Raw genomic sequence first — 21,440 nt, forward strand, 5'->3', positions numbered from 1 at the left:
CGGAGAAAGGGAGTGGGGGGGGAGAAAGGGGAGTGGGGGGAGAAAGGGGAGTGGGGGGGGGAGAAAGGGGGGGGAGAAAGGGGAGTGGGGGGGGAGGGAGAGAAAGGGGAGTGGGGGGGGAGAAAGGGGGGGGGAGAAAGGGGAGTGGGGGGGGAGAAAGGGGAGTGGGAGGGGGGGGAGAAAGGGGAGTGGGGGGGGGAGAAAGGGGAGTGGGGGGGGGAGAAAGGGGAGTGGGGGGGGGAGAAAGAGGAGTGGGGGGGAGAAAGGGGAGTGGGGGGGGAGAAAGGGGAGTGGGGGGGAGAAAGGGGAGTGGGGAGGGGGGGAAAGGGGAGTGGGGAGAAAGGGGAGTGGGGGATGGGGGGAAAGGGGAGTGGGGGAGGGGGGGAGAAAGGGGAGTGGGGGAGGGGGGGAAAGGGGAGGGGGGGAAAGGGAGGGGGGGAGGGGGAAAGGGGAGTGGGGGAGGGGGGGAAAAGGGGAGTGGGGGGAGGGGGGGGGAAAAGGGGAGTGGGGAGAAAGGGGAGTGGGGGAGGGGGAAGGGAGTGGGGGGAGAAAGGGGAGTGGGGGAGAAAGGGGAGTGGGGAGGGGGGGAAAGGGAGTGGGGGAGAAAGGGGAGTGGGGGATGGGGGGAAAGGGGAGTGGGGGAGGGGGGGGAAAGGGGAGTGGGGGAGGGGGGGGGGAAGGGAGTGGGGGAGGGGGGGAAAGGGGAGGGGGGGAAAGGGGAGTGGGGGAGGGGGAAAGGGGAGGGGGGAAAGGGGAGTGGGGGAGGGGGAAAGGGGAGTGGGGAGGGGGGGAAAAGGGGAGTGGGGAGGGGGGGGGAAAAGGGGAGTGGGGGAGGGGGGGGGGAAAGGGGAGTGGGGGAGGGGGGGAAAGGGGAGTGGGGGAGGGGGGGGGAAAGGGGAGTGGGGAGGGGGGGGGAAAGGGGAGTGGGGGAGGGGGGGGGGGAAAGGGGAGTGGGGGAGGGGGGGGGAAAGGGGAGTGGGGAGGGGGGGGGGGAAAGGGGAGTGGGGAGGGGGGAAAGGGGAGTGGGGGAGGGGGGAAAGGGGAGTGGGGAAAGGGGAGTGGGGGAGGGGGGGAAAGGGGAGTGGGGAGGGGGGGAAAGGGGAGTGGGGAGGGGGGAAAGGGGAGTGGGGAGGGGGGGAAAGGGAGGGGGAAAAGGGTGTGGGGGAGGGGGGGGAAAGGGAGTGGGGAGGGGGGGGAAAGGGGAGTGGGGGAAAGGGGAGTGGGGGAGGGGGGGGAAAGGGGAGTGATGGGGAGGGGGGGGCAAGGGGAGTGGGGAGGGGGGGGGAAAGGGGAGTGGGGGAGGGGGGGGGAAAGGGAGTGGGGAGGGGGGGGAAAAGGGGAGTGGGTGGAAAGGGGAGTGGGGGAAAGGGGCCGGGGGGGGGGAAAGGGGAGGGGGGTATAGGGGAGGGGGGGGAAAGGGGAGTGGGGGGGAAAGGGGAGTGGGGTGGAGAGCAGTGGGCATATGTATTGTCATAATTTATGTATGTGCATGTCCCCCCCCCCCTCCGGGCGTCCGTCCCCCCGCTTGTTCAGCGGGTGGTAGCTCCCCCGTTCCCCGTGACTCGCCCCCCCCCCCCGTTCCCCGTGACTCGCCCCCCCCCCCCGTCCCCGTGACTCGCGCTCCCCCTCCCCCCCCGTTCCCCGTGACTCGCCCCCCCTCCCCCGTTCCTCGTGACTCGCGCTCCCCCCCCCCCGGCGCCCGCTTTCCCCGATGTGCCGCCCGGCTGAGTGAGGCGTGCAGGCGGCGGCAGGAAGCGCCCTGTGTGGGGTCTGTGTGGGCCTGAGGCGCGAGGCTCCGCGCCTGACATAGGAGAGTTACTGGCAGTGCTGTGCCTTACCTGAGGGGGAGGTAGCGCCGGGTAGGTAAGGGAGTGGCTGGGGTAGGAGGGCCGCGCTTCCCCTCCGTCTGGAGCCGGTGCAGGGCGGCGCACGTGATGGGGGGGGTGTGTGTGTGTGTGTGTGTGTGTGTCCTGTCTGTCTATCTGTGTATCTCAGTGTGTGTGTGTGTGTGTGTGTGTGTGTGTGTGTGTGTGTGTGTCTCAGTGTGTGTGTCTCAGTGTGTGTGTGTGTGTGTGTGTGTGTGTGTGTGTGTGTGTGTGTGTGTTTGTGTGTGTGTCTCTCTCAGTGTCCTGCCTGTGTGTATCTCTGTGTGAGTGTATGTGTGTGTCCGGCCAATGAGAGGTGCGGGGGCGGGCCAAGGGAGCCAATGAGATTGCCGCTAGGGACACAGGGAGGGACACAGGGAGACACATACAGACCCGGACACATAGGACACTTTCAGAAATATATAGTAGATATATGCACACTTTATTTTATATGAGACTTAATACAAGTTAGATTTTAACTGTCCAGGAGTGCTACACTGAGTGAGCTTCTAGCTAGAAGGTATAGGTGTTAAAAACATATTTTCTTCTAATTTTTGATATATTTATCATATATAGCTCATAGTATGCACCTATGACAATCTTGGCATTTGTGGACGAATCCATAACTCAATACTTATTTTTCACACAACTTGTGAGCAGCATATGTCATTAGCGTTTTTAACTTATTTTATATATGTAGCCCTGGTAGGTTTGGGCTATTCTTCTATCCTCCTCCTGGCAGTAATCCCTCCATAAGGGCAGGTTTGCCAGGAGTAATCATGGGTTTTCCCCACTTCAGGCAGTACACTGAGGCAGTGAAGGCAGGTCACCAGGCTCTGTGTCCAATCAGAAGACACAGGGGCGGTGCCTGTTGGAGGTACTTCGGGTATTGCATTTCCTATTTAGTGTGAGTCTGTCCCTGGAGTGGAAGGGACAAGGGTGACACAAACCAACCTGCCAGGACTGGCTAGCTTCAGGCCTCCCCCCTGGGGAGTAGAATGTGCAACCCATACCTCCTACCCTGCCTAGAGGGTAGGGGAAGAGCTAGACCCACTCTTGGTGCCCTTGGCCGGGGTGAGGTCAGGGACATCCTGAGGGAAGACAGCCTGCGGTATAACTGTCTGCTGAGAAGAGACAATAAAGAGCTTACACTTTTATCTAAACTCCTGCTTGAGAGTGAAGTGTATCGGGAGGAGGGGAAGAGAACTCTCTTGTGGGTACTTCACCCATACAGCTGAGGGCTGCAGGAGATGGAGGTGCTGCACCAGTAGAAGAGATGGTGGCACAACCCCAGAAGCCTGTTCTGTTCTCCCCCATGTCATCTCGGGAGACTCAGACCCCCCTGTTGCCAGCAGGTATGCACCACACTGAGACATGTAACCAGAGCATTAGACTCCCTAGGAGACCCTATCTGAGATTGGGTGGGGGTAGGAGGGTTACATATATAACTGTTCATCCATGTCTTTATATATAATGTATAACCCTGTTCACCTAATGTAACCATTATTGTATTTGTAACCATGAATTTGTCATCATAACTCTGTGCCAAGGACATACCTGAAAACAAGAGGTAACTCTCAATGTATTACTTCCTGTCAAAACATTTTATATGTAACCCATGTCCCCGTCCCCCCCTCTCTGGGAGATACACTGCATTACTGTCTTAGTGTGGTGCTGAGGCATACCTGCTGGTTCAGGAGAGCTGAGTAGCTGCAATGGTAAGGGGCAACAGGACAGGCTTTTGGGTGGTCTCTGGGTTCTTACTCCTTGGTTCAGCACCTCCAGCTGTGATGGGCTCCTAGGATGTAGGATGTCAGCTCCCTCACAGCACTCCCTACCCCTCCTGCCCAGGAACTGACACCCACGCAGAGGTATGGTGAACAAGTAGGTTTATTGGACATGCTGCTGCAGCTCTTCATACAGCAAAATTCTTAAAGTCCAACATCCCAGGACTTCAGGATGGTGCTTGCCCAATAGTATGGGGCCTTGAGTCTTGGTGGTCCTCAGGCCCTTAGGCCTGAGGTGGGCCAGCTCATCCACGCAATGGGGGAGGCTGACAGCCCATGCTTTCACCTTGGAAAGCAGAGCAAGACTGCTCTAACTTTGCAACACCTACTGGTTAGCTTCAGGAAGTGGCAGGCTCATGGACTGTACCCATCACCGATTACACAATCACCACCTTACTTCCATCACTTACAAGTGGGCAGAAAGGGGGGGGGGGCAATGGCCCATAGATTAATCCATGAAGGCCCTGAACTTATTAGGGACTTACATCACAGATACACTGTGGGGGAAAGAGAGGTACTTATGGACATACCATGTTACATATAAATAAAATAAATAATGCTGAAGAACTCACGTATCCGCAGTAATGTGAAGTCACGTATTCAACCAAGCGCTGCAACCAATCTGAAGTTGGTCTTCCAAAGGACACAAGAGCAAGGCTCGTTTCCAGAGCTGCCCTTTTGACCTTATTCTGTTTCTTGTAACTAGTTTACATTTAAGCTCTCCTTACTAATGACTTGCTCTGGTGATTCTGGTGACAAGCCAGTGGCATTTAAACTATCAATGCCGAAGCATCAGAAAAGTATCCTGTACGTCAGGCCTGCCAGGAGAAAATGTCAAGAACTGAAAGCTGCCAACATTAATAGTATGTGCAAGGTGAGCAATTTCCCCGTTATTGACAAGATCCAGCATTAGCACACTCTGACGGTTACGCATCCTGATTTCAACCATCAGTTGTTCTTAATAATGTCGCTGGTTTCACTGCACAATTCATTGGGGGGGGGGATAGTGGATCTCTACTGCTGCACATGCTATTGATTTGGTGCGATCTATAATGCCACTGAGGACAGTATAGCTTTTTAGTTTGTCTGACCTATAAAGGTACTCTCAAGGGCAGGTAGGAGTATGAAGATTACTCATGTGAAAATGAAAAAGTGATACAATGTTTTAGAGATTACATTTCATGAACTACGGCACTAATATCATTGCGGGCTTTGAAGATTACGGACCATATTTACTAAGCAGTCTTTTGCCGTAGGAAACTTTCTGGCGCTAGAAGATACCTTAGAGCAGGGGTCTTCAACTGAGTCACTGATTGAGCCACCTGTGCTGAAGCAGGGATATCCTGAACCTGACCTGTTGGGATGTCTTTAGGACTGGAGTTGAGAAACCCCACTCTAAGGTATCTTCTAGTGAAAACGGAGCCACTGATTGAGCCACCTGTGCTGAAGCAGGGATATCCTGAAAACCTGACCTGTTGAGGGTCTTGAGGACTGAAATTGGGAACACCCGGCTTACAGTCTATTGACAAATGGATTGTAGTATATTCTGCTTAGTAACTATAGGACTTTATGGTCCATTCCTTTAATAGGGCATAGGGTATCTTATGGAGTATCCCTTCTTCGTAAATATTGTCCTATATGCAGACTATAATAACCTACAAAATAACGCTACTGTTTGATTTCAAACAAATTAGAGAAACCCCTTCTGCAAGCATTAACATGGCATTAAGATATTAGAAATGATAAATATTGAAAGATAGACTTTCTTTTGCCATCATATTAACATCCCAATATAATGTATTATTCCTATAAAATTGTGGAAAGGATTAGAAAAGAGCAAATGTAACCAAAATACATTTTTAAAGATAATTAAGATATTTTAAAGATATTTTCGGAAAATGACGCCAAAATCGAGAAATTTCGTATTGCTTGAAAATTAGCAAAAATTTCACAAACATGCATATTTCTCAACTTACTTTTAAGGTTCAATAGCAAGCTTGGCCCTACCTGTCTAACTATCGCCCTGTCTCCCTCTTGCCTTTTGCCTCTAAACGCCTTGAATGTCTTGTATTCTCTCCCTTGCTCCATTTTCTCACCTCCTATTCTCTCCTAAATTCTCTACAATCTGGCTTCAACACTGCTCACTCCACTGAAACTGCCCTTACTAAAATAACTAATGACCTCCATGCTGCCAAAAACAATGTTCATTACTCCCTGCTTATATTGCTCAACCTCTCTGCAGCCTTTGATACTGTGGACCACCCTCTTCTCCTTCACATTCTCCATACTCTTGGTATCCGTAACAGATTCCTATCCTGGATTTCCTCTTACCTTTTCCATTGTACTTTCAGTGTCTCGTTTGCTAACCCACCCTCGTTCTTTGTCTAACTCTCTGTGGACATACCCCTGGAGCCTGTCCCTGGGACCTCTTCTCTTTTCTCTTGAATCACTCTCTAGGCAGCGCAGGGAATGTTAAAATCCGCTGCCCATTGGCACTTCCCTGAGTCAGCTGCTTTCTTTTTGATACCCTCCTGCTCCTTTGGAAGCCCAGCGTCAAATGGCGCCGTGGACGTCACCAATGGGGACATTGCACGGCAGCACGTTGCCATGGAAACACAACGTCATGATGTCATTTGATGTCACGACGTCACGTGTCATGGCAATGAGATGCCGTGGGATGTCACATTGGGGACATCCGCAGCGTAATTTGAAGATGGGATTTCAAAGGAGCAGGAGGTCGGCAGAAAGGTGGTGGCCTCACAGGCGAGTGACTTCCCATTAGGTCCGGTAGGCATAAGAGCGCCGCAAAATTATTTGGTGTGGAAATTTTTGCCGGCCCAAAATTTTGCCGCTTTAGGCCCGGGCCTAATGGGAAATATGACACGGTCTCTAGGCCAAACCCGTCAGACTCAGAACAGAACAGGTTGGGGCACAAATTCTTAAATCCAACTGCAAGACTCAGGCCTCAGCATCAGAGGGGCGGGAGGAAAAAAATAAAGTATCCTTCGGCCCAACTGACTCACACCTCTCTCTCACTCTCCTCTCTCGCACCTATCTCTCCAGCTCACGCCTTTCCCCCCCCCCCCACACCTCTCTCTCTCCTCTCTCGCACCTATCTCTCCAGCTCACACCTCTCTCCCCCCCCACACCTCTCTCCGCGCTCATTCCTGTCTCCCCCCTACACCTCTTCCAACTCACACCTCTCTCTCACCTCCTCACTCTTTGTCCCACCTCATTCTTCCCTCCCCTATTTCTCTCTCTCTGTCTCTCTCAGTTCTTCTTCACTCCCCTCACTGGGCCGAAGAAATCTCCCTTCTTCCCTCCCTCCCGGCCAAACAACTCCCTCCCGGCCAACCTCCAGGATGTGTAACTAAGCTTCTTAGGCCACATGTTTGACAGGCTCTAGGCAATTTTATCACATATTTTGATTTCAAATATCACCTCCATGCTGATAGCACAAAAATTTACTTTTCAACCCCTAACCTTACACCTGCTGTACAAACCAAAGTCTCTGAATGTCTTTCCACTATAGCATCCTGGATTTACCTTTCTGGTCTGTGCTGAAGCATGGTTGGAGCACTTCAGAACCCCTATACAGGTTCTGGGTGACCTGGGCATTTACTGGGTATCCCCATTAACCTAGAGACCCATGGACTGTTTTAGGAACATCTCACATCTCTATGCCCCATTTACCTTTCTGGGCTGTGCTGAAGCAGGTACCCCTAGTGGTGAGTCGCGCACGCGTTTTCAAGGGGAGATATTACCGAGAAAATGTGTCTACATGCAGCCTGGCATCCGACCTGATTCCTGGGTACAATCTGACAACACTTTCTCTACAAATCTCCCCCTGAAACTCATACCACAGCAATCCCTGCTCGCTGGCATCCCTGGGAAGGTAAAAACACAAACATTCTTTATTGTCGCATAAGAGCTAACAATCCTGAACCCCAAAACATGGATCAGAGGTAACCAAACGGGCTTAACCTTTATTAGTGAGCCTGGCTACCTCTTCACCGTCACAGTGTGACATTCGCCTCTCACATTCACAATGCTGATAAAGCCTGTTGATTGTTCCTCCATAACACTGCAAACATACGCCCCTTTCCTCTGTCACTCTACTGCTAAAACTATAACTCAGGCCCTCATTCTCTCCCATCTCACCTATTGTAACCTTCTATTGTCTCCCCTATAATCTATCCTAAACTCTGCTGATAGAATTACTTTACTCTCTCGTAAATCTGCGGAAATCCCTCTCCTGGCTTCCTATTAAATCTTGTATCACTTACAAAATTCTACTCTTCTCTTCTAAGGCTATACACACTTCTGCCCGTCCTTAAATCTCAGCCCTAAGTTCTCGCTATGCACCATCTCAACTCTTGTGTTCTGCTCAAGGATGTCTTCTGTCTGCCCCTTTTGTATCTAAAGCCCTCTCCCACAAAAAAACCTCTCTCACTCCCTGCCCCGCACCTCTGGAATGCCCTTCCCCTCAATATCCGACTAGCACCCTCTCTATCCACCTTTAAGACCCATCTTAAAACCCACCTCCTTAAAGAAGCATGTGAGTAGCTCCGCGGCTGATACTTTGCACCTCATACATCAGCCTTGGCCCCCTACAGATGCACTTACCAGAACGCCCTCCTACTGTCTCTGTACGTTCTTCCTACCTACCAATTAGATTGTAAGCTCTTCGGGGCAGGGACTCCTTTTCCTGTTACTTTTATGTCTGAAGCGCTTATTGCCATTATGTGTTATTTATATTATTTGTAATTTATATTGTCACGTGTTATTACTGCTGTAAAGCGCTGTGCACATTAATGGCGCTATATACAGTAAATAAAGATACACATACCCAAAATCAAACCGAGAGAAGCTTTCATTTTTTTATTGCAAAAAATATGAAAATAGTCTTGCATCAATAAGTCTTGTAATATCTTAACAATTACTGTAGAGGGTGACAACATTATAAAATCTGGACGGTGGGATCCCAGGGAAAGGATTTGGGGCAGTTTGTGAGCTCTTGGATTGGAGAAGAAGTAGATAGGATATCCAGGTTAACTATCACTTAAATGCATGCTTCAATTGAGATATACTGTATGTAAAGACAGCACATCTGGATTAAATCTCCATTATTTTAGTATGTGAAACATGAAATATCCATCTAATGAGTAATCTAGGCATCATCCATTTGAAATGTTAATTTAGTGTTTAACACTGAAATATTGATCACAACATTAACATTAAAAAAAACTAACTGACATTGTTTACATTAATCATGAAATAACTATTCTTAGATGTATAGCAGTTTATGGCACCTGTGCATCGGTAGCATAAGAACCAGCAACGACAGATATGCCTCTTACTCCTTGTGAATATGAAATGTCTGGAAGCTCCTTTGGATAGAATCCCCAGCTTTGTTACTTCCATCGCTGTGTCCCCCCCTACACAGTGAATGTTTCTTCATGTGTGCCCTTGTTACCTCCCACTCCTGGCACAGCCACGGCCAAGAACTTAGCCAAGAGAACTGCGCATCAAGTGGCAGGCAACATTATGACATTTTGAGGCACTTTCAAAAAGTTATTACAATCAGTACCAAAAATGGAAGCAGCAGCCGAGTGAGGGCTTTTAAAGTAAAAATAGTAAATTAATTAAAAATCTCAACTGATGTACACTCAAACTATTTGGGTTTAGGAAATAAAACAAAGGTTATTTAGGATCTATTGTCAGGATGTTCTAAGGCTCTGATACTGAATTTGCACTACAGTCTCGCAAAATTAATAACGGGGATGGATAATCTGATTCATGAGGGGAGACTAGCTAAATTAGAGTTATTTACATTAGAAAAGAGGCGTCTAAGAGGGGATATAATAACTATATACAAATATATTCGGGGACAGTACAAGGAGCTTTCAAAATAACTTTTCATCCCACGGGCAGTACCAAGGACTCAGGGGCCAAACCCTTAAGGTTGGAGGAAAGGAGATTTCACCAGCAACAAAGGAAAGGGTTCTTTATAGGAAGGGCAGTTACAGTGTGGAATTCATTACCTATGGAGACTGTGATGGCAGATACAATAGATTTGTTCTAAAAAAAGGGTTGGATATATTTTTTTAGAAAGGAAAGGTATACAGGGATATACCAAATAAGTCAACATGGGAAGGATGTTGATCCAGGGAGTAATCTGATTGGCAATTCTTGGAGTCAGGAAGGTATTTATTTTTCCCCTTATGAGATATGATTGGATGATATTTTAGTGGTTTTTTTTTGTTTGCCTTCCTGTAGATCAATAAGTAAGTATAGATATAGGATAAAGTATCTGTCGTCTAAATGTATCATCGGTTGATCTGTATGGACGTACGTCTTTTTTCAACCTCATCTACTATGTAACTGCTATTGACTTGAATGACTGCGATAACCCACTTTGGGATAAGGGCTCTGTCCGAGCTAGGTGTGCAAAATGCACCTTATATGCTTATTATATATCTTTTGGTAAGCATTAGAGTGGGAAATGTATTGATCTTGCCTGTTGATATTTACTAGCATTAAAGGACATCGCGTGAGAGTGGGAGACAGTACACTGATCGAAAAGTCATGTACACAGCCTTAATCCTGAGCATGGGAATATTGGCCAGTTATGGCATTGTCAATATCCCAAACTCTTCATGAGAACTCCTGGATCCCACATGCAGGATTGTTGCCAATTTCATCTGCTATTGAAACAAGCCCATAAGCGGTTCCTGGTGCCATTCGTCTGCTCTGCTGAAGGTCGGAAGGTCTCCGTCTCATCTTGACCAGAACAGGACTGTTCTCTTTAGACCATGGCATGATTGGGGGTTGAGATTCATCTGCACACAAACAAAAATGCTCAATAAACCAGGAGGAACTTTTACCATTCCGATACTTTTCCAGATGAAAACACACTAGAAATACTGTAGGAAATGTAAGGGTGTTATGTAAGGATAATGTTTTCAGAATAGCAAGTAGTCTCTGTGTGTGTGTGTGTGTGTGTCTCTCTGTGTGTGTCTCTGTGTGTCTCATAACAGAAAATAATCCTTCTTGGGGCTGGTCTCCACCGATCCGTGCTCAGTGCAGTATGTGAGTTGAAATACAAAAACAAGGAAAAACAGTGTATAGTTCCACACAGTGAAAAATAACAACACACTCTAACATCCAATTGTAGATGGATGCTAAATTATGAAATGCATCTATTTATGGGAACACCATAAAATAGGAAAACCAATAGTGTTGGTGTGTGTGTGTCTCTGTGTCTCTCTCGTGTCTGTGTCTGTGAGTCTCTGTGTCTGTCTGTGTGTCCATGTGTGTCTTTGAGTCTCTGTGTGTGTCTGTGAGTCTCTGTGTGTCTCTGTGTCTGTCTGTAAGTCTCTGTGTCTGTCTGTGAGTCTCTGTGTCTGTCTGTGAGTCTCTGTGTCTGTCTGTGAGTCTCTGTGTCTGTCTGTGAGTCTGTGTGTGTGTTTGTGTCTGTGTGTGTGTGTGTGTCTGTGAGTCTCTATGTGTGTCTCTGAGTCTCTGTGTGTGTCTCTGAGTCTGTTTGTGTGTTTGTGTCTGTGTGTGTGTCTCTGAGTCTCTGTGTGTGTCTCTGAGTCTGTGTGTGTGTGTGTGTGTGTGTTTGTGTCTGTGTGTCTCTGGGTTTCTGTGTCCTTGTGTATGTCAAAATCACCAGTGAATCTAATTGTTTTCAAAAGTATGTATTTATAATAATTTGTGGAATGAGTTTTGACACAGTAAGCACTCCCTACAGAGATGGGATATGTTGTGTTATCATTAGAAACAATCAAGATAATGTATCAAAGTCTCCTGTCTGCACAAATGGGACAAAACCTGCGCAAAGAAATTGCCCCAGGTTTATCAAAGAAAGAGATCCTACACCAGGGGCGGCCAACTCCAGTCCTCAAGGGCCACCAACAGGCCAGGTTTTAAGGATATCCCTGCTTCAGCACAGGTGGCCCAATCAGTGACTCGGTCATTAACTGAGCAAGGATATCCTAAATTCATACAGGATTTCTATGTAAAAATGTATACACGTGGTGCCGTCTCTTTGCTTCAGCTTTGCCTCAGTTTGCTGGCTGCCTCTGCATGTTGCTTCCAAGCTTGATGTAAGTTTTTCAGGTAGGCAGCACCAGCTCAGTTACAGGGGTTTAACCTTTAAATGGCCGTGACACAGAGTATGGCATTGCAAAGCGATGCACGGGCGTTCCCCTGGCAGGAAAAGGGTCAAACTGCTGCATAAAGAGGAGAACACTTCTTGCCAGGGATTGTATATTGACACAATTGCTTATAATAACATATGATGATCACACCTATTGGCTTAGATCAGTGTTTCCTGATTCAAACTCATAGTTACATGATGCAATTACTGAGCACCCCTATCAATTTATTGATAGTTACATTTATTTAAGATCCTATGAAACAAATATGTGTGTGTAAATATCTACATATATTTATCAGACGCAAATGGTCTGGAGAACATCCTGACCCATTTCTGACCGGTGTAATTTTTGCAGAGTAGATCACATCGCGCTCCCTAACCTTTTCCCCGGGTTTCTCTCGCCTTCTCAGCTGCCACAGCTCCCAGCGGTGACATATCAGCTATGTTGCGACGTCTCAGCAGCACGCCCTCCAATTCACTGGTTTTGACTTTCCGGCTAATCCTACGATAGCTGGCCTGCCGGGCTGGCTTCTTCATGGTGTCCTACAAGGAAAAGGCTTTCAGTGGGACCCAGCTTTAAAGGTGCCCAGGTTTCCCACGTCTCTATGTCTGTGTTCTGATGTTTCTCCTCCAGCGCTCCACAGCTGAATTTCCCCCCTCACTACTGCAGCTGTAGTTTGCCCTTTAAAAGTGAATAATCCCCAGTGTTTGATGTAGTGAGCTGAGGGAGCAGCTTGCTGCTAAGAACATGGCCTATCGAAGCAGGTAGCTCTCCCTGAGGCTTTGGTGGCCCTGATCCACAAAGCTCTGTTAAGTCACTAAATATGATGTTGACCTAACATCAACTTAAAGTAGCAATACTACATCCAACCCCCCCCCCCTTTAACATTTAAAGAGGCAATCCAAGCGACACTTTAAAAATATATATATTTTTTGTTTATATATATATTAGCTAAGCTGTAGATCGATTTGTTCTCCTGTGATCGATCAGCAATGATCCTGTTTCCAGGGTTCACTTAATGGCCGCCTTTCAGTTTCAATCAATCCTTTAGTCAGTGTAACTCAGCAGCTACAATTGTATTCTCATATTAACAAGGTAACATTCTCTATTGTTACAGCTTGCTGCTCAAACTGCTGGGAATATTGGCAACAAGTGATCACAAACAGGAAAGTGTTACAAAGATCTTGCACTGCTGGGGAGGTGGCTAAAAGCTGCTACAGAAATCAAAGGATGATGTAAAACTCATTAAAATGGCCTTAAGAGTGGGGGGGGGGGGGGGGGAAATGCAGTATTAACTAATATTACCGAACTGATTTATTTAAAAATAAAAACTCCCATAAGGTTTCCCATGTGTTGCTGCTTTCAGACTAGTGATGTATCTTCAGAAGACTATAACATAACGTTGAGCATACGTAGCATCTCGTCATTGGAAGATAGCGCAACGTAATGCTAATGACACGTAGAACGGCATTTGTTTTTGCTTATAAATGGTTTTCAGGATATGCGCTACCCTCAGGAATCAGGCGTCTGTTCCTATGTTTTAGCGTTGCGCTATGAGCTCTGACTTAGGCTAAATCGATAGAGCTTTCGCTCACGTGGAGGCGTGCGCGTCCATGATGTCACCGGCATGAAGCGGGTGAGTTTTTCAGACATGCTAGACGCACCATCGGTGGGCGTGTCTAGGGACAGTTCGCTCTCATAGGGTGAACCGCTCCCGTGACCTGCCCGTCACGCCGAGAAATCAGTTTCAACTGATTCCTCGCGCAACACGCAAGCCCTCCTCCTGTCGCTCGGTCTATGGGCGCGATCAAAGACTTAAGACAATGTCATCGCGCCGCCGCGCAGTCTGCGGCAGCATGGAGTCAGCCTTAATGGAACTTTGTAGGGCCTTAATCTCTCTATTGGACAAGCCTTCCCGGTGCCTGGAAAGTGCCACATACAATGCCGGCGCTGAACAATCATTATACTTGTAAGGCAGTCACATTTGTTAGACCAAACCTGTAAGCAAAATACATATGGCAGGTAAATGAATGATATCCATTAGTACAGGGGTGTTCTGTTTAACACCAAGTAGACGTCAGCCACAGGCCACTTACCCCCAGAATTCCCTGCAGCTCGTTGATAATGCTCTTACGTTTGCTGGCGGCTGCAGACTGCCTCTAAATACGAGAGGAATAGAGGAAGGGATGATCTGCGAGCATGATAGACAGAAGGATCCCAGGTGTTAGCTGTCACAGCAGGACCTGGGTCTCATTGGAGGGCTTCATGTTACAGAGACCTAAGAGAGACCCAATTTGGGGTTACCTTACTATTGTACTGTACTGTGTGATTGAGTGCTGCCATAAGGGAATCTCACTGGCCTACCGGCCTCTTTTAGGTCTGTTGTCTACCAATAATTGTTGTTCATATCTATTGTTCTTTGCCCCTTAGCACCGTCCACCTTATACTACTTACATGTAATTATTAGGGAGTGTTGGTGTCATATTTGTGTTTTTTGCTTAATGTTACAGAGACAGAGTAATTGCAACAACAAAAAAAGGGATTGGTCAAACCTGTCCATCCCTACGAGCGGGTCTCAGGACTACGCCATTCTTAATTCTGTCCATCATTTCCTTCACGGCTTCATCTTTAACCCCACTGCAGCCGGCTGACAAAGACAATGTCCACATTACTTGATGGCAGTAGATAGCTGGAACCTCCGTCACTACCCAGCCTCTGCCACTGAAGAGAGGTTCCAAGATATATATTGCAGGCAGCGCTCCGATGTTGCACCTGGGGGTCGTACGCTTGTCTGCTTTATATTTTGGGTAAATAGCCCAAATGATTTATTGCCATGAAGAATTGTCCCTTACCTTTGGCGGGATCGGACTCTGCCCCTCGCATTCCTCTTCTCTGCTTGATTAAAGTGATGGGACTGCACAAATATGGAAGGTGTGGTTAGAATTGGGTGAATGTGCACGGAAAGTTTGTAGACTTTGGTAGGGGAGGGGGGAGAGAGGGATTGAGGAGGGAAGGTAGGGATTGAGGAGGGAAGGGAGGGATTGAGGAGGGGTGGGAGGGATTGAGGAGGGGAGGGAAGGGATTGAGGGGGGGTAGGGATTGAGGGGGGAGGAAGAGATTGAGGAGGAAAGGGATGGATTGAGGGGGGAGGGAGGGATTGAGGCAGGAGGGAGGGATTGAGGAGGGGGGATTGTGGAGGAGAGGAAAGGATTGAGGGAAGAAGGAGGGGATTGAGGAGGGGAGGAAGGAATTGAGGAGAGGAGGGAGGGATTGAGAAGGGGAGGGAGGGATAGGAGGGATTGAGGGAGGGGAGGGATTGAGGGAGTGGAGGGATTAAGGGGGGGAGGGATTAAGGCGAGGGATTAAGGGGGGGAGGGATTAAGAGGGGGAGGGGGGAAGGAAAGAGTTGACGGGGGAATGAGAGAGAGGAGGTAAGGAGACAGGGAGGGATTGAAGGGGGAGAGAAAATTGAATCAGATTTACCTAAGGAAAAACTCCAGTGCTTTCAATGTCCCATTTCGGCAGCCAGAAGATTTGAGTAAATAGACCCCATGAAACCAGGTCTCTGCTCCCTTTGTTGCGTTGTGTGCTCACATATGAGTAGAGGCTAGTGACGGGTGAATCCGACCAAATCCGTTTCCCGGGTTTTCTCGCATTTCCTCCCAACATCCGTTTTGCGTTTTAAAATCCACACACGGCTTTGGGCGGTTTTAATCCACACGAATTCACCAAAAACCGCCATTGGACACAACCCACGGACGGATTTGTAGCATCCAATCCGTGGATTCAGCAATCCGTGGGTGGGGAGTCCGCGGATTGGATGCCACCGATCCATCCACGGGCTGCGGAATCCGTGGCACGTATTGGTAATAATAATTAAAAAAAAGCCGCAAAATGCAATTTGCCCCTTTTTGACATTGCAAAGGATTCACTCTGCTACATTAAACCAGGGAAAACATGACATTACCTAAAACCTGAATGGACATTTTCCCTAAATTAATGATCTGCAAAAATAACAGCCGTACTCCAGCTCAGCAGGGGGGGGGGGCGCAAGACTTTTTGGGGGGAGCGTGGCTCACTTACACGGCTTCCGTGTCCATTCGTCTCCATGACAACGCGGCATGTACGTGACGTCACATGACCCCGCAGCGTCATTTGCCTGTTGCCATGGAGATGCGACGTCAAATGACGCTGTGGGTCACGTGACATCACATGACCTTGAGGCGTCATTTGACGCCGCAGGGGGGGGCGCGACACAGCAGGAGAGCAGGCGGGGGGGGGGGGGGGAGGCACCCCGGCTCCAGCTCATAAGCATAGGTGTAGCTATATGTTATGTCCGGATTACCCTATGTAAGTTTCGGATAACGTGACATTATTGGAGCCTTGGAAGGGAGACCTGTTCGCCAGCGGTGACCGGTGTTTTCTGCTCAGTGACCTTCACCGTTTGAGCCGGCCGCGCCGTTCCTCGCTTGCCACGCTGCCCCGGCAAATGCATTATCCGGCACGGCTTCTTCGCGCGCTCTCTCTACCTACGTCTGAGGCGCGCCACCGCACTCCCCGCAAAGTCGTGCCCCATCATGCATTGCACCGGTAGCGCGGTGGAGCGAGGCAGGCAGACAATGGAGGTTGTATACAGAGAGAGACATGCTGCAAGGTGTCAGAGACCTGGGAGGCTGCTAACGAATAGTATTTGCCGGTCCTATATTGAAATGTGAGTGCAGTTATATTGTACTTTCTGCAGCTGTTTATATACAGTATGTACAAAGTGAGAAAAAGACAGCAGCATGGCAACAACGCTTAAAGCATTGTGTCATTACGTTGTCACTCTAGATACTGACACCCTACCTCATTATGTCATCATTTGACAACATAATGAGACTATAAAGATTTGTCGGCTTGCTCTGTCTTTTTCTCACTTTGTCGCCGAGTAACCGCATTAACGGTACAAGATTGGCACTCGAGTTTATTGCTAATCTGCCTTGGTGAAGTGAGTGTTACCCTTTTTTTCTGCTGTATGTACGTTGTTTATATATCCTTTCTATTCCTTATAATATTTCCTATTTTTGTTCTTGTTTCCTTTCCCTTTTTAAAAAAAAAAAAAAAAAAAACATTATTCATTTTGTGGTCTTCCTGGTATTGATTCCCCCCATATTCTTTACTGGTTATCTCATTGTTTGATTGAACTGGATAAGTCCATAAACGGACAGCTGCACCTTACAGTGACAGATCATACCCCTCCATTATGACCATTGTAACTCAATAATCCACTCCCACTCAATTCACCTACAGATGTAGTAAGACTCACTGTTCCTGGCGCCGCGGTCGAAGGAGTAAACATCTGCAGCACCGGATGGGACCTCCTGCAGTGTTAATCCTCCAGCGCCATGACCACTACGGTCATATGATTTAGGGAATTAGGGTAATTATTATTAATCCTTTCAGAAATGATCAATTTATATATACTGTATATATTTATGTTCTTATTTCACGTACATATTCTCTCCGAGAGTGTCGTTATCACAATTTTGGGCCGGGGCAGTTGGATCTGGAAATTCCATGCCCTGATGTTCCTTTAGCAGGCCCCCACGCCACCATTGCTGGCGCCCCAGGATTGAAGTCCTTGTCCTGGGACAGATTGTTGAGATTGGGCCCAGCAGAGGAAGGCCCCCTCCGTCGTCAGACCAGGACAGTTGTCCCAGCATTCCCTACCAGATGGTGACACCCGCTCCTTAGTAACCCAAGTGGCCAGCTAGCCATAAGCAAACCCATAACTAGCTGCCACTAACCACTAGTTTAACTACCCCACTTGCATACCAAGAAGTAACCACCCAAACCTGGGGCACCTATCCCCATCATCCAAACCTGTTACCCCCAAAACACCAATACATCTCTGCCCTAAGGAAGTGTTACTAAAAAATAATGATACTGCGGGGTTGTTCATTAAAAAGACATTGGTTTCCAAAAATAACATATTGCATCTGTTTGTGAATGAATTTTTGTCCTGAAGAGCATGCAGCCTATTGCTTTGTCCATGTACCAGATTGACTAAAGTAATAGGGATAAAACCGCTTCAATATGCTGGAGAAGATTTTCATCCCATTTATTAGAATTGGAGCCAAGCGCTGTTCTTGCAAGGGAAGACTTCTTCAAAGTATATATAACGGGAGGCTATGTTAGAATTTCAAGCTTCACCTTAGAGTGGTTAAATCTGAAGAACACTTCTACTCTGTGTTACTGCATGTCCTCATAGACAGGTGGTCCTCACTGTTCCGTCATCCATAGAACGGATTATACGACGCGTTATAATGCATTCCGCCGAATGCATAATCCGACGTCGGAACAGATTATCCGGCGCTCACCGCCACGGATTCATGTTGGATTCGCAATCCAATGCTTTGCTATCCAACGGCGGTTTGCGGGACAGATTCTGGCGGGTAACTAAGGACGGTCTGTACTTCAAACCAAACGTGTATACAGCAGGGCCCCTGGTATATGGCGGGTTCCGTTCCAGAGGCCCGCCGTATAGTGAAAATCGCCAGAAAGCAGATCCGGCGATTTTCACTTCTGCGCATGCGCAAACCGGCATTTTTGCCGTTCTGCGCAACCTATGGTATGTGCGCGCAACCTGCGGTCTGCGCATGCGCACCGGACGCACCCGTCCATTCTGCACATTAGCGACTGGAAATCCAAGATGGTGGGCCCCCTTCTCGGTGCCGCCGTATAAGCGGAACGCCGGATAACGGAGTGCCGAGAAGCGGGGCCCTGCTGTACAATATATCGTTTTTACGAGTCTTACTTTTCTGGGATCATGGATGGACGGGAAGGGGGTAGAGGTGGTGGTGGTGGAGGAGGAGGAGGTGGAGTTGGCGCCTCCGGTAATTCATCCTGTTTACAGGGGAGAGATTCGGCTTCTTTTAGTTTTTCTTCTAGGACACTAACTGCAAATGAGAATAAATGACTTTGAGTGAATGAAAAGAGATATAATCAAACACAACACTTTTCCATTCTCAATTTTTAGCGTATAATAATTAAGAGTGAAAAAATAAGTAGAACAAAATAAGAGGTATTTAGGCAATTTTATGGAATTATGTACCTGCTACCAAACTGCTGAAAGTCCATTTTATACAAGTAAACAAACAGACTGTGTAATGTCTGTATAATTAGTGTAACTCTCTGTGTGATGAGCTCCACACACTCACACTGCCCCCTGACAGGTTCCTCTCTGGACATCTAACTGCATGGACATGAGAGAAGCCAATAATAATGGCTGTGCAAGAGGACGGAGTAAAAGGGAGAGGAGCCTTTCAAAAGGGAGGGCAAGCCTTGCTGATATCAGAGCTGCGCGGACCTGTGGGCAATCAGGTTCGGTCGAGGATTGGAGTGTGTGCATGTGGCAGCAGGAGAGCGGGTTACAGTCAAGAGTGAGCAAGAGTTCAAGCACCATCGGGGGGACCCTCAACGTCTACAAAGCCCAGTGGTACTGAAGAACCCTTCTCGAAGTGCAGGCCTGCAACAGTTAGTACAACAAAGATCTCCCATGGTATGTTGGCACCATCACAAAGCCAACATACCCAGGATTTGGTGGCTAAAGCACCCCTGACACTTACTTGCACCTGCGCAGTGTTATTGGGAACTGTATTTTATTGTATGTTATATGTGGTGAAACGGACCCATCTTGACCGGTGAACAAGAACGAAACCTATTCACGGTATATAAAACACTGGATAGTTGCCCTGTGTGTGTTCCTTACTCAATGCATCCCTTGGCATAGGGAACGTAATATACAGTATTGCCCAACCAAGGGAACCATTCAAAGTTACTCTATAGTCTTTTCTGAGAAAGGAGGAACCTGCTTTTATAAATAGTTACAGTAAGTTCAAGGTCTAACATGAGTCTGCAAAAACAACTCCTTCATAATGTCCAATATGTTTAGAGCACATCACTAGTGGCTCCAATTGGGCAATATGATGGGATAAGCAAATCTGCAACATGTTGCTTACCCTTCTCTTCTAGGAGGGTGCATTTACCCTCAGCTTCTTTTAGTTGGTTTTCCAGCTTGCATTTATCTTCCTTTGTTGCATTGAACGCTTCTTGAATCAGCTCAAACTCTTCCCGGGAAGGTTTCACTGCCAGCTGAGACCCTAGACTCATTACCTATGGAGAAATACCAACTATATTCCACTGAAGCAAAAAAAAAAAAAAACAACACATGGTGCCTTGGACCATAGGGGACAGACAAACATAATGACGGAGGACACATGACGTCATTTGAAAGTGTGACTGGGAGTTGGCACCATAATGAACTCGATGTCTTCCAAGTGAGGGGAGCACAGGAAGTTCACAGCGCCTCCTGCCACCTCTCTCCCTGCTATGGTATTAACCCATCTAATTTAATACCAACCAACCTTAAAACTCACATCGCAAAAGAAGCTTCCCAATAGCCCGGACTCATGGCTATTGTCCCACAGTCACTCCTACCAACCAGTGTGGCCAAGCACTGTCATCTACTGCACTTATTCCCTCACCTGCTGTCTCTGTCTCCCATCATACCACTTAGATTGTAAGCTCTCCGGGACAGGGATTTCCTTTCCTATTGTCTGACTTTGCTGTGCTAATTGTATTATTATAATTTCCTGTGCTGTGTTGTCTTTGTGACGCGTTGAGTACACTGTTGGCACTATATATATATATAAAGACATACATACATACATACATACATACATACATACATACATACATACATACATACATACAGGAGAGTTGTTTAAGCATGAATAGTGTGCACAAGGCTCACATGTCTCTCCATCACCTGTGGGTTTTTGATTGCTCTTTACCCACGATTACATTGATGAGGAACTCTCTTCTTGGTCTATGAAAGGGCACTACTTCCTATTACAAATCTACTCTTCTTCAGGACCAATACAGCTACTAGAACCTTGTACTATACTTTTCGGATGACACAAGCAAGCAGTGGTGAATGTGCATAGCGTTATTGACGACACATGGCTACAGAAGATACCTTTGTTTGTAACTCCTGCTTAGTTTCTTCCAGAGATGTGGCCAGGCTACGGACTTCCTCCAGCGCTTTAACCACCATGACACTGGGCTCTACATTGTGCATCAGTATCTTGCTTTGCCTGTTGGCCACCTGCTGCTCTTTCAGCATCTGAAACCCCAGGTGCAGGGGAAAGATTATCACGGTAACACGGTGTGTATGACTCATTCCATGTGTATATTGCGCACTACTTGAATCAGCACCTAATGGGATTATACTTCTTTGAAGCGACAAGTGCCAACTTTGCCTTTCTGTCCTTTTTGGAGATTTTATATCGAGCAAACTCTCGATCCTTTTGCAGAAGGTGAATTGCAAACATCTGCAAATTCATTGTGGGCTGTGATTCTTTTAAAGAACCATTCTGCCGACCAAAATATCGCCAGTGAAAAACGCTCACCTTAGCGTCCGTCAAATTATCACAATCAACAACAAATCTATACTTCTCCAGGATCAATAATAAAACATTCATATGTATAATGACTACGTTCTGAATTGTTAACAGCCACGGCAAGTATTATTTACCACTCGCTACTGCAGGATGGCCAGAAGTAAGGTGGTAAATGCTATA

At 47.6% G+C, this 21,440-nt stretch overlaps 1 protein-coding gene across 1 annotated transcript in view; it reads right to left on the reverse strand.

The window, feature by feature from the left end:
* Positions 1-8,507: 8,507 nt before the first annotated feature.
* The window catches only part of LOC142467345 (shootin-1-like), a 45,941-nt gene continuing 33,008 nt past the window's right edge, over positions 8,508-21,440 (reverse strand). The window contains exons 9-16 of the mRNA XM_075572913.1: positions 20,837-20,983; positions 19,818-19,971; positions 18,614-18,755; positions 14,670-14,731; positions 14,370-14,464; positions 13,914-13,976; positions 12,197-12,359; positions 8,508-10,494 (exon numbers count right to left, since the gene is read on the reverse strand). Of these exons, the coding sequence (XP_075429028.1) occupies positions 10,310-10,494; positions 12,197-12,359; positions 13,914-13,976; positions 14,370-14,464; positions 14,670-14,731; positions 18,614-18,755; positions 19,818-19,971; positions 20,837-20,983 (1,011 nt within the window). The 3' untranslated portion in view covers positions 8,508-10,309. The remainder of the gene's footprint in view (positions 10,495-12,196; positions 12,360-13,913; positions 13,977-14,369; positions 14,465-14,669; positions 14,732-18,613; positions 18,756-19,817; positions 19,972-20,836; positions 20,984-21,440) is intronic.

This window comes from Ascaphus truei, chromosome 1 (genome assembly GCF_040206685.1).
Source record: "Ascaphus truei isolate aAscTru1 chromosome 1, aAscTru1.hap1, whole genome shotgun sequence".
Lineage (NCBI taxonomy): Eukaryota > Metazoa > Chordata > Amphibia > Anura > Ascaphidae > Ascaphus > Ascaphus truei.